We start from the raw sequence: 14,420 nt of genomic DNA, 5'->3' as shown, positions 1-14,420 counted from the left end.
GAAAAAATGTGGAGTACACTTCGTTTTGCGTGAAAAATTAAAAACCCATGTGGAACAAAACAATTATAGATTTTGTTTCGAATCGTAAGCACAAGAAAGTGTGAAGTGGACCTCGCTTTGTGTAGAAAGTTGAAAACTCATGTGAAACAGACAATTTTACTTTTGTAAAATATATCGCATTTATCTTGTAAATCGGGTTTTAATAGTAGAGGTTTTTTGTAACAAATTTTATTATTTTTCTAATCCATATTTAATAAATATTTTTGTTTTTTATATGAATTGAGCATTCACTCTTATTTTCCTGTAAAAGAATTTTGCACGCATTTTATAAAATTAATTATTAATATAATTAAAATAAAAAATGTTAATAAAACAGATGACTTTAAGATTCTCTTAAATAAAAATAGAAAATTTTAATCAATATATGAAAAAAATCTCATAATTCTAGTCAACAATTAAGATTAACTATTAAACTGACAAGCTAGATTTGCTAATTATTGTAATTTAGTTAATTTTAGTCTTTCATAATTTATGTAATGCTGATTAAAAATTAACATATCATAATTTTCGCAAATAAATAATTTAACTTTTAGAATCAAAGTTTATAAATTCTATAATTTTTTATTTATTATTTCTGTGTAAATCAAACATCCTAGAAATATTAAATTTAAACTCATTTGCATTTTTTTTAACTTTTAGTGAAGTGGCAGGAGAAGGAAAGTAGGAAAAATATCGGTAAAAGTTATCCGATTAAAACACTTAGTCTTTTTTGCATATACAAATTTGCATTTACAAATATTATAGTATATGTATATACAAATGATATAGTAGTGTGTAATAAGTAGTAATAATAAAAGCGAATAGAATTATAGTATTATAATATTATAGTAATATCACGATATTAAATTGATAATCAATTTAATAATAATGATGCTGATAGCATCTATTACTCCCTCCGTCAAATATTGTAAAAAATTTATTACAAAAAACAACACCTCAGCCAGGTATGTAGTGACACTTATCGCTACTGGTACTGTTTACAAGAACATATGTAAAATGCGTGTATAATATGACCAATAAAAAGAAAACAATTCGATGTATAAAAACATAATTAGTTAAAGATAAACTTTATTTAATCAATTTTAATATTTTTTGTGCATTTCGAGCATACACTTTTTTAAGTTCATTAAATTGTGCGCCGAAATTTTGGGTTTTGAAACATTTTAATAAACTTGAATATAATAAATATCACAATAACTATTAATTAATACTAACTATTAATTCTAGTAATATTGTAAAGTCACAACTAATAAGGGAACGGCAGCTCATTATAAATTCAAGTTGTTTCCAAATCGATATATGTTGATCCAAGGAGTTTGTATCGATTTTTCCTAAAGAGCGTAGAAAAAAATTATGCAAAAATTACTGCACAAAAAATTGCATATTTTTGTGCATAAATTTCTACAGTTTTTACAGATTTTTGTACAAAGTTTTCGCCTTCAGAATTTTTCTGCAAAATATTTTTCAGAATTTTATGTAATATTTTTTGAAGGCGAAAACTTTGTATAAAAATCTGTAAAAACTGCAGAAATTCATGCACAAAAATATGTAATTTTTTTGTGCAGTAATTTTTGCAAAATTGTTTCCTACGGGGACCTAAAAAAAGTAAGTAAAGTACTTTCTCTGAGTGGCTACCTCTTATGGTTAGTTTCATTGAGTGGGCGGGTGGAAACTAAAGGGCACAAGAGATATCATGACAGTTGATAACAAAGCAATCGTAGAAAATTCTAGGTTTTCTATCACTTCGCCGAGCAGCCAGCTACTCATCCGGATAGTTCTTTATCAGCCCCTTTCCCAAATCCCAAGAAAAACCGCAATGCAAACGGCTTGGCAGGAGGACTCCTTGGATCGTGCTCTATTGATACACTGCTCTAATTTGAATTTATAATAGATTGTCGTTCTCTCGTAAGTCATGCGTGCATAGCACACACACACATAATGATCGCGAATTAAATGAAAATATTGCTATGTCCGCGCTGAATGCCCCTTCAAATGTTCTCTATCTTTGCTTTCCTGGACTGATCGCCCTTGATGACGATTATCGGGCGACGGGATGTTCTCAAAAATTGCTTGTCAGATTTAGTCCTGGCTTCCAAGCCGTTCGGACGTAACTGCGACGCTCCTGTCTTCTCAAATAAAGCAATTTTGTCTGAAACGTGTCTTCCGCGAATCTCACATGAACAAGTTCTGCGCTCGCGGGCCGTCGCGAAACGTATGAGTGTGTGAGTGAGCTGAAGATCGTGCTCCACGCAGCATAACAATATTAAATAAATAAAGAATAATACTTATTTATAAAGAATATCCTCTTTATTTAATCCGCGATTGCTACGAGTATCGTGCACGTTGACATGATCGTGACTTTACGTAAAAAATATTGTATTTTGGCACAATAAAATATATTCTACTTGTAAATATAAAAAAATACTTATAAATTAAAAACATGTATTATTTTGATAAAAATTTTTTTTTGATTAAAGCTTTACATCTACATAAAAACAAAACTTCCAATACACTTCCATTGGTTATCTGTCATGGAAATTTGGAACTTCCAGTAGACGTCCATTAAACATTTAATGCAAGGTCATTAGAAATTCATAGTTTTGCATTATATACATCCATTAGACGTCGTCAAAGGTCTATTAGACGTTATGTGGATCATTAGTAGAGGCTTCACTAGAGCCTTGCTGGACGACTAACGGACGTTTCGTAGATCATTACACACAAAAAATGTATTCTTTAAGAAATGCAACAGTGCCTTAATTCAAGAATATTTTATACTTAAAATAGCGTCAAATATAAATATTTCTTAATTAAGAATAAATTACTTTTAAGATAAAATTATATATTTTTTAAAATTAAAAACAAAATTTGCTTTAATAAAAGAATAAGCTTATATCAATCGTTTAACACTAAATGTGCTCGTATTAACTGTAATTTTTTCAATGAGTCTTTATCAACTAAACCCATAACAAATTAAAAGGAGGCCGATAAAAGGTAGCGATTTTAGCCTATAAACCAGCACCTAAAATATATATAATTATAGACTATCGTTGCCAGTGCCCTGCAGAATGCAAAAATATTTCTTTAAAGTCTAGAAATCGATGGAAATTTGGTGAGATTAAAAAATGAAGTACAATGTTACGATGTAAATTTTCGAATATCTTACGCGGTACACTCAAAATAAGCGATTTTATTGTCTTTACGGAGTTATTACTTGACTGGTTATCATTTTTATCGATCTTTTTATCGATTAACTAACTTCTAATGGACATCTTTCAAGATGTTTAACAGAGCTTTATTATGGAGGTAAGATGGACCTGTGGAATCTATCTGACTGTCACCATGAAAATAAACATCTCCTGGACCTGTGGAAGTGTAATTGATTCCTAATGGACGTCTCTCTAACTTCGTGGAAGTAAACATCCAATGAAGTCACGGAAGTTTAATGAACTCCTAATGGACGTTTATCTGACTTCCATCATGAAGATAGATGTCCTATGGAACTATGGAGGTTTAATGGACAACCACTGGATGCCAATTTCTATGTGGACATATTTTCACTGTTATTTAAAAAAACTAAAAAAATAATGTTCTTAATAATTTTGGGTATCCTAATACTCAATAAAATCAATAAGAAGATGCAATTTGCAATATACCATGTATTCCACAAAAATTGGAATCTCAGAATACATTAAAAAAATATATTTTATAAAAAGTTTTTAATACAAAAGATAATAGTATATTGTGTTACAACCGCAGTAGGTTGACTATTCCTGCGAGTAAAGGAGTAGACGCTCGGGTCGCGTTCGGGTCATACGTCCATTTCCGCACTCTTAGGGAATAGCCGATCCACACATGTTACACACAATATTTCTTGTTATATCACTATCGCCTAATTTAACCCATGACCAGTTTACTTCACCTACATCTAACTTTATTTACTCGCACGCGCTTGCCATTTCGCAACATGCATGCTAACTTTCGTAAAATTATTAACACTTCGTCGCTTTCTTGAACGTAATCTTGGTACTTGCCATTTGTAAGGACTCAAGAGTATTCAAAGACCACGCTTCGACGCATAGGTAAGAAAAAATACCGTGTGCAACACGGACGGATCGTTTTTTCCCACTCGTGCAAATAAACGTCAAGAAGACATCTTCCCGTCCTTGTTACACCATGTATTATGTTATGTGATATTTCTTCTTTTCATTTTTGGCATTTTATTACAGTAGTATAAAATTATAAAATGAAACTCGAATTAAAACCTATTTTCATTGAAAAGATATTCTTATCACTTCTTATCATTTTTACATTTCTAGAATATTTAATTTACGTAAAAAATAATAAAGTACATAAGATTTTGAGCTTTGAGTGTCTGTAGAAGTGTGACAAATGGTTTATTTGCGTAGATTGCAATGTTAAATTCCTCAATATTACATAAACTGTAAAGCATAAAAAGTTCTTTGAGAAAGTTATTTTCTAAAATTTTGTGACTTTCTGTATGAATACATAGACGGCTCATTTTGAGTGCCTCTAAAGATAAACATATATAAATTTAAATATAATTATGTCTCAGAAATGAGTCAAAATAGATCATTTATATTTTTAAAATTATTTTTTTAAGTAAAAAAATTTATTCTTAAGATATGTCCTGTGTATTAAGAATTTTATATTTTATCTATCATTATTTTTATTTCTCGTGCTTTTATTTCCTTTGTCTCTCTTTTTCTCGTTCTTCAATTCTCATTTCTTTGTTAGATAACTAACACATCTCGATATTTCATAATATATTATATTTATACACATAATATAGACATGCAAATTATCGATAAGAAAATCTTTTAATTAATTTCGATTTGTCTAAGAACATATTATAATATAACGTATGCATCACAATCATATCAATATTAACCAAATTTGTGCAATTCAAATACAATTGATTTATCGTTTTTATAACAGTATTTAAAACTATAAAAAATATAATTACATCCCACTCGCTTACATTTACAATTGACAAAAACATTTTTAATATTGACAATTTTTAAGATTGTAAGAAGTAGTCAATCGTCACTGATGTTACTGCTGATATAAGGAAATATTGTTGTATCATAATTTGACGTTAATCGCTGGATGGTTCTTAATTTTCTACAGTACATTAAAACCGCCACAGGCTTGATTTATGTGGTGCTGATGTCGATCCTGCAACAAACACAAAAAAATTTTATCAAATAATTTAAGAATGACATTTGATTGTTTTGTCATGATGTTTGTTAGAGGGTTAGAATAAAGTTTGTTTGAATTTTGTTATTATTTACAAAAATAGATCAGAAGGATGTAGATTATGGCAAAACTTTCAAAAACATCCATATTCCAATTTGGTCCAATTTTAAAAATACATTTTTTAAAAATAAGAAAAAATATACAAGATTTTTAGTGACTCGATAGTATATATATTGTGTAACAAGTGTAGAAAGTAGGCTTCTTCGGCATTTTGCACGATTGTAGGGAGTGGAAGGTTGGCTCGAAAAAGCTGATCCGCACAAGTTGTATACAGTAGACTCGATAAGTTACCGAAAATGGGGCTGTAGGAGAGGAAAATTCTCAAAAATGACATCTTATCACGAGCTTCCACTCCTTCCAGCAGTCACGCGCAGTAAAACGATGAGTTCTGGGCCGCAGGTTCAGGCGGCACTAGCGACATAGTGGGGGAGCATGAAAAAAGTTGCGTTCATGTGTGCAAAAGTACATGTGAAGGGCAGCTTATCGCGCGGCAACTTATCGAAAGTTTATTGTATACTGTGTTTTGTTACAAGTGCGTAAAAGATACTGAAGGCGATTCAAATGGAAACACTAGAGATTTAGAACGGAAAATGGGCAGTAAACGAGTTGAATCCGTGCCTTTTTGTTTCATTTGCTTTACTTTTTTCTACACACTCGATTTCATTTACAGTAGAAACTTTGTGTATTCTATTTGTACCTATCAGCTTGTACAAATTGACATCTCTTTATCAAAGTTCCGTCTCAAAGTCAGCAATATCATATATGTATATTTGTACCTACACAATCTGTACTGAAGATGGCTTAAAAAAAAAGCCATTTAATTAATATACATGTTTTAAAATTTGTAATAAATTATGTTTTATTTTGTGTGCATTGTTAACTACGCTCAACTCGTATTTGCTATATATTTACACAGGGAAGACTTCCTTCTCCTTCATTTTTACAATTTTCTGTAATTTTTCGCAATTTTTTCAAAAACAAAAGGTGTAAAGCGGTCAGAGAAGATCGGGAATGATTCTACCGTGTCTCTCGGAAAATTTCACTAGGGGTTTGTTTTCATTTTAAATTTCTGTGTCGTGTTTTTGTGGCGCTGTATTTTTCGCCAAAGGTCAAAAAATGGCCAAAAATTAGCTAACTTCAAATTTTGATTAATTTTGATTAATTGAGGCTCAGATCCGATAGAGCAAAACCGAGTATAGTCAAGTATTTTAAACTCTTTCCTCTATCACACTTAACTTTCAGAATAAAAATCGCGCTCCAACACTTTTTTTGTCGCACTGCAGTAGTATTACTATACAAATTATAACCCATGATTTACAAAAGAGTTAATCACATCCGCAATACCCATTGCCAGTAAACACAAAATTTCACTCTAGAACGATAAACTTTTTTTTTTCACCTTAAACGTCACATTGACAGTCATAAATGTATCCTATTCCTTCCCTGCATTGAACAGATGGACTAAAATCAATATTGTGCTATGTAAATCTCTTCGTTTTTTCATGACGAAGACAATGGTATAATCCACAATAATATTAATTAATATTAAATACGTTAAAAATTAATTTAAAGAAAATAAAGTTCAAAAAATCATAAAAATAATTCTTTTTTTAAAACTTACCGTATTTTCGTCAATTTTTAACATATTTAGCACAGTAAAATAGTTTTGGAAATAAATTCAGGTCAACATCTCACAATCAGTCGAAGTAAAGAGCATATTAAACATGAATTGAACGTATCATGCACCAATCGAATTGCTATCAAATCACATCGTACATTTATCAAACTACTATCGAACTGCGTACATCAATCGAACCACTATCAAACCGCGTCATACACACACCGACAGGAATGCTCGGCCATGTGAAGTTAACTATGTTCCGATTGTAACGTATTTATAAAAATCGGAAAGTAGCTAACTTCATACGGCCGGGCATTCCTGTCTACGTACGCGGTTTGATAATAGTTCAATTGATGTACGACGCGGATCGATAGATGTACAAAGCGGTTCGATAGCAATTAAATAGTGGTTTAATAAATGTACGATGTGATTTGATAGTTTCTCGATAGATGTACTTGCGGCTTGATAGCTGTAACTTTTCAATAACTTATTTGATATCTTTTAATAAATAAATAGAATTATGTCTAATATTAAATAAATAAATACTGACATGTTTATTAGAGATCTTTAGGTGAAACCTAATAATAATTTATGAATTATATAGGTTGATATTCTATTTTTAAAACCTGCAAGCGCTGAATTTTGTTACCGTTCATATTTCATATTCTTTATAACAATTAAAATTTTTTTTCAATTTCTTCAACTTCTCTTTGAACTTCTCAAGCATTGAAATGCACAGATAAAAACAAATTTTATTTCATCCTTTTCAATTTTTATAAGAGAAAATGATAATACAAACTTTAATCTCAAAATCATTTTCAAAACTTTAAAGTACATATAAATACCAAAAATTTTTACAAATTTATCTCTTTTATCTATAATTTTTATTATAGGTCAATAAAATAATAAAATTTAAAATAGAAAATCGTGTAAAGGCATTTTAAAACTTAATGGTTTAAAACAAATTTTGATACTTTTCCATGACTAAGTAAAAAGAGTACTATTCAGTAATTCAAATATTATAAGCTTACACGTTACATTTTTCAAATAAAAATCTATTGTATTTATAATTTAATTCATGGCTTTTTAAAATCAAAATCTAAAACTACTCTACTGCAATTAAAATTAAAATAATAAATTTTATAAATAAAAAAATCATTCATTCATAAAATAATAAATACATTAATTTTTAAAATATTAAAGTAAAATTATGTTATTTTGTATTTGTTATAAATTCTAATCCTATTATAACAAACTTACATATAAATATTTTGTGATAAACAAATATAATTTGTAAAAAATTATTCGTTTATATTTGGACATTGCATGGATTATAATTAATTTTCATTTAATAAAAAATTGTCTAACATAGTTGCATAATTGGGTTTTGTTTTCCGAATAAAATCATTATTTACAGAACAGGAGAGAACAATAGAATGCGTATATTTTTGGAAAATATATTTATATCCACTTGTTACGATATCCATTATCTATGAGTGTACCAACCAGTTTGTGAAACAGTCACCATCTCTATCGGTAGAGATCCTCTTCGTTTGACAAATGCTTCAGGGACTGGGTCACACTTTCCTATTTCTCTTTTCCATTTGAGCCACGTACCATTGTCATTCCTGTCCGTAGATCTAGCAGCAAACATTTCTGGGCCACCACTACTTCGTCTTCTTAAAACCTTTTTACGATTTCGCGATTTATTGTTTACATTATTTCTACCAAATAAATCGCGGCTTAATTCAGATATGTCTGCAGGTATTGATCCTCGTCTTGGAGAAAGCATTCTGGTCATGGTGCTATCAAATTTACTAATACCATTATTGTTACTGCGATTACTGTTATCGTTATTGTTATTATTGTTGTTTATTAAAATGCTTTCATGCTCGCCTGAAATAATGTAGAATTAAGTTTTTGTGTTATAATATTATTAAAATATACTTACCAGTTAAAGTATAAACCTCCAAAGGATTTCTCAACGTAGTCTCTTGCGGAAGACTATCTTTTCGTAGATCTGAAAAATTATCTCCTCGATATCCTAGAGTTAATCGGTTACAACTTCCATCTAATATGTAAAAAAAGATATATTTACAGTGAGATATAAAAATGATTAAAAAATGTAAATTTAAACTTTTTAAAATTAACGTTACAAATACAAATTAGTGGCTCTTGAAGTAAATTAATTAAAATAAAGTCTTGATTGTCTTACGAGCCTATGTCGTTGTTAAAGCATGACATTGAGAAATTAGTTAATCTAACTTCCAAGGTTTTTCAATACAGATATAATTAATCTCAGATATTTCGATCCTAATTCTGGATTTTCTTCAGTGTACATTCAAATTAGTCTATGCGATTCCTCCTCCAGGATAGTCCAATATTTTTTACAATAATCAATAAAGTTAATTATTTGTCCACAAATTAATCTTAAATTAAACCTTCAATGTAAATAAAAATTTAGGCTAATAATTATTAATAGTTAATTAGTAAACATATGTGAAGAACGGGATGATATGTTAAGAATATTAAATAATAGATTAAATTAAAAACTTACAGTAAAAGAAAGAGAAGTCAAACCGACACCCAAATAAGATTACGTTAATAATAATAATAAAATACAGAAAAAACGGAATTTATAATATCCGCCACTATTGTATATTGAAAAAGATTCAGAATTAGGAAATCAAGACATCTAAAATATAATTATATATGCATAAAAAAAAGGTAAAAATTAGATTAATTACTTTCTCAACATTATGCCTCAACAACGGCAAAGATTTGTAAGACAATCGAGAGTTTCTTTAAATTTACTTTTTTAATAAATTTCAATTTTTATTTTGTAAATTTAAAAATAAGTAAAATTTCGTGTTTTTGAAAAGAATCGTGTTTCGTGTTTTTGGTTCATAAATATTAGATTGTTTATTTGAAATATATAAGACTTTTTACATTTCTGTATCGTATTGTATCCTTTAAATATCTCATATTATATACACAACGGTAGAAAACGATCTTTTTTTTCTATAACATAAATCTGATTGCTTGAATCTCATTCTGCTTTTCCAAATCTGTTTTCTGTGATGTCCATGAGACGGCATCTACGTACATAATACTGTTTATTAATCCTTTTTGAACAAAGCTAGTGTAAGAATAGTCAATTAAGCAACTTAATAGATCAATGGCAACGTTTGATTGGCTAAGGTTGTGTAATTCCTACATTCAAAAAACTCGATAATGAATAGCAGTGCATAGCACCATATAACAATGTATTATACAACTATGACCAATAAAATTAGTCGACAATTTACTATTGTTGTTGGGTAAACACGTGTTGTGACAATAATTTAGGTTTTTTTGAACAGTTTTCACTTAAATAATTAATAGTAATTGATAGTAATTAACCTATTAAGTCCCATAGCAAAACAAATCGCGATATTGAAAAAGTATTGTTAACGCAGTTCCGGGCAGCATTCCTACACGGAGAAAATTTTCTTTTAAAATTTACTGAAAGTATAGTAAATTTTACGATATTTTTAGTAAATTTTACTAAGCAGTTTAGTAAAATTTTTTAAAGTCACACATTATTCCACAATTACCAGATTTTAAGGGTAAATTTTTAGAGAAAATTCTCTTCGTGTAGCAATAATTTTTGCAACAAAAAGTTACAAAAAATTTTTTTTTAACAATTTATTATCAACAAATTAACAAATAACCACCCTAGACTAAAATAAATCACGCCAATTGATTCTACGCGAAAAATCACGATAAAAATACATGTGTTATACGTCAATACCTTCATTTATTACAAAAAATTTATTAACAATTTCTGTCATGTAAACGCTTTATTTCACAGCAAAGTAAATCATGATCGAAAAAGTATTAACGCAGTTCCTGACAGCGTTTTCCTTGCAATAATTTTTGCAACAAAATGTTAGTTGCAAACAAAATCGTTTATAAATGTGTGTGCACGTGTGTACATGTGTATTTTTAAATATAATGTATGTGTATCAAATATAAAAATTAAAATGCATTTGTTTTAATACCTTGATGTTTAGTAATGTCAGTTGGTACCGATCCACGTCTACAGCTATGATCAACTCTAGCAGATGTGTTCGTTGAAGAAAAATCATCCAATCTCGATAGAAGACCAACTGGGGCTGAGCCGCGTCTTTTTGCCCATGCCTAAATGCAATGTTATGAAAAAATCAAAAATATATTCAATAGAAAAGGAAATATAGGGAATAAAATAATAAATTTATTCATATTAATTATTTATGTTAAAGAACCTTTGATAAATATAATTTTTGGATACAAGTTGTCCCAAATTTCACGATTATAGTTATTAACAAATTTCTCATAAAGGAAAATTTCTTTTGAGAAAAACATTCTGTTATCAAAGTATCAAAGCTATAATTGTTTTTAAATGAGAAGTATTTAAAATTAACATATCAAATTATTAAAAATTTGTGCACTCAAATATGGTATGTACATACACATAGAAACATAAATGGCTACTTATCTGAAATAAAATGCAGTTTATATTTTACATAGAGGATATACGTTACATTATAAAAAATATTTCGATTTGAATTGTATATAATTAATGTTTAAAAATAAAGATTTTCTATTTTTTATCGCAATGTATTAAATACTTCTTTACTTTTGATGTTATAATTCAATGTGGTTGCTATAAAAAATAGAAAATCTTTATTTTTAAACATTAATTATATACAATTTAAATCGAGATAGACAAATAAACAGTTAAAGTGAATCTTAACATATGTATGATTTATAATTCTGTTAATTCTCTCTTAAAAATTCTTTATGTTTTGTACAAAGATAACTTTTGAGTTTTGTTTTATTTCATTAATAAACTCCCCAGTAAGCAAGAAATTATTGACGCAATGTTATTACAGTAATATTTTATAATATGTAACGTTTTCACATATGTATAGTTTTTAATGTTTAATACATTATAATAAAAAATATTTGAATAAAACATTAAAAATAAGATTTCACTGTAATTGTAATGTTTAGAAATATTTCGTTATAAAATAATAATTCAAAACGTTTATAAAATATTTCGTAATGTTCATAAACTTTGCATAAAATCAACGGTTTTATTTTAAAAATGTTCTGATTTAATGTTCTTTGCTTACTGAATCATGCTTCAATTCAATTAGTAATTGAAATAATGTTGAAATAAACAGTGCACGTGTCTTTGTCTTTATTTATAAATTATGATTAATAGGCAATTTTTTGAAATTTATTTCTAAAGTAAAAATTATAAAATACATTTGTAAAATAAATATACAAAGTATAAAATTAAATATACAATGTTATAATTAAACTCATACATTTATTGCAAAATATTAAAAAATAATAAAATAAATGTAGAAAAACTAATTTATTTCGACATATAATAATATCAGAATAAACATCTTTTATGTATTCATATTATAATCCAATATCATTATAATTAAAAATTAGCTAATTAAGAATTAGCTTTAGAAATAAAATTGCTCGATTACCTGATTGCTTCTACGAGATAATGCTTTGGCAAAGTCGTCGTTTGTACGGGGATCAACATTTTCCTTCATTTTCGCATTGGAACTAAACTTTGCGAACTTCGATTGTTTATCTTTCATGTAATCTAATTCCTTTTTGTTGCCAATGACAACAATGTCTTCTTTATTTGAATCATCCGTACTTCTTTTTGGCTCACTGCTACTGTCACTTGATGAAGATACACTACGATTAGGGGGCGAATCGGGGGGACTACCGATAAAGAACACTTTGTGAGTATTAAGCTCAGAAGACACGGGTATTGTGGTATATCGTCTACCTGTATGATCGATCATTATTGTTTTACATTCTGTGACAGAAGTTGAATATCTTCGTGGCTCTTGTGTAGAATATATGCTCTTAGGTGATGAAATATGTTGATCTAATTTTTTGGACAACAATGTAGTTTGCGGTTTTTGAACCGTTAATTTTGCATCATGACATTTGAATTCCGTATTGCAATCTAAATTCGACTTACTTTCAGTAATAGACATGTCGGGAACACGTTTATTTTTATCATTGTAAGAACCTGTTAACATAGCATAGAATACCTGCGTGGAATCTGGATTTTGAGCGGAAGAAGGTCTTTTATATCTATGTTTAGAAAAAGAATCATCAGTATGAACAGTCTGTATAGAATGACGGCGTTCCGAAACATTATGTTTCTGTTTTATTGTATCCAACAAAATTGAGCCTTGTTTTTTAAAAGATGCATCCACTCTCAATAATTCCTTAGAAAAAGCACTTAACATATTAAAGTCTTTTTGATGACGTAAATTAAAATCGTATGAACATCGACCATTTGAACATGATTTTTTCGTCATATCTGTCGAAGATCTCAAAGAATTGTCATCTTTCATAAGAATTTGAGTGTAACACTGTGTATCCAACATTTCCACGGTCGCAGACATGTATCTCGTTCTTGCACAAGGAGGTTGCAACGGAGGAAAAGTTTGTTGCCGCGTAAGTAATTTAGTTTGAACACCATGTTGATTATCCGGTTGCAGAACTGTATTTAATCTCGATGCTTCTTCGCTGCTAGTAATACTAGCTATACTTGGCTCTGGTAAAAGATTCTCTGCACTAATTGGCTTCTCGACAATGGTACTTGGTGAATCAATCATATTACTTTTGGAAGACAATAAAGACAACGTGCTCAGCTCCAATAAACTTTGATCTTCTATCTTCCAAAGTGGACTTCTTGATTTGATTTGTTCGCTCGGTAAACTTTCTCTTCTCTTGGACTGGTTTAAAGGTACTTGCAATGATTTTGACATACTTAGAGGAACGGAATGACGTCTACCAACGCGATCAAGTCCAACTCGTCCTGGTAATGTTGGCATTCGCGCTGTTTGCACACAAGTTGTCGGTATCAGCAGATCAATGCTGCCTGAATCTTCATCGATGGCCGTTTCTTCGCCCGAACTAATAGCTCCTTCAGGTTCATCCATTTCAGAAATTTCGGTTTCTTTCTCTTCAGTTATCTCTTGGTTGATTAATGTTTCCCATTTTTTTTGATTCATCTTTAAATATTGCATTAATGACACACTTAGACCGTCACCAAGAAAACGATGCCATTCCACATAAAGAGGAGTAACGACGTGTTTGAAAAATCCAACTTGGATTTTTGGAATACTAGTGGTATGCCGATCACACAATGGCGTTACTGGAAGATTTAAACGACGCTCGTAATCGCCCTGCCTGAAAAATTCTTCGCAAACTTTGTAAGACCATTTCCTAGATATATCCCACGGTCTACATGGATTGGAAATATCTGCACATTTTAGAGCAATTTGCAAAATAAAATGGCGATCTTCGGCCCGTTTCATCTCAAGTGAATTGTTGTTCAAATAATCCTGCAACATAAGAGATAAAAAACGTAATTTAGAGAAAT

General features: G+C 29.4%; 1 protein-coding gene across 11 annotated transcripts in view; it reads right to left on the bottom strand.

Annotated features, from left to right (window-relative positions):
• Positions 1-2,531: 2,531 nt before the first annotated feature.
• The window catches only part of LOC105839152, a 58,998-nt gene continuing 47,109 nt past the window's right edge, over positions 2,532-14,420 (bottom strand). For 8 of the 11 annotated variants that reach the window (XM_012685247.3, XM_036284797.1, XM_036284804.1 and 5 more), the window contains 5 exons: positions 12,493-14,382; positions 11,005-11,143; positions 8,913-9,032; positions 8,468-8,857; positions 2,532-5,259 (listed from right to left, as the gene is read on the bottom strand). In XM_012685247.3, the coding sequence (XP_012540701.2) occupies positions 5,216-5,259; positions 8,468-8,857; positions 8,913-9,032; positions 11,005-11,143; positions 12,493-14,382 (2,583 nt within the window). In that variant the 3' untranslated portion in view covers positions 2,532-5,215. Of the gene's footprint in view, positions 5,260-8,467; positions 8,858-8,912; positions 9,033-9,907; positions 10,060-11,004; positions 11,144-12,492; positions 14,383-14,420 lie in introns of those variants that run through there. The other 3 variants (XM_036284803.1, XM_036284798.1, XM_036284805.1) reach the window with 3 other exon arrangements.

This window comes from Monomorium pharaonis, chromosome 3, assembly GCF_013373865.1.
Source record: "Monomorium pharaonis isolate MP-MQ-018 chromosome 3, ASM1337386v2, whole genome shotgun sequence".
Classification (NCBI taxonomy): Eukaryota; Metazoa; Arthropoda; class Insecta; order Hymenoptera; family Formicidae; genus Monomorium; species Monomorium pharaonis.
This window is presented reverse-complemented; position numbering and strand designations above follow the sequence as displayed.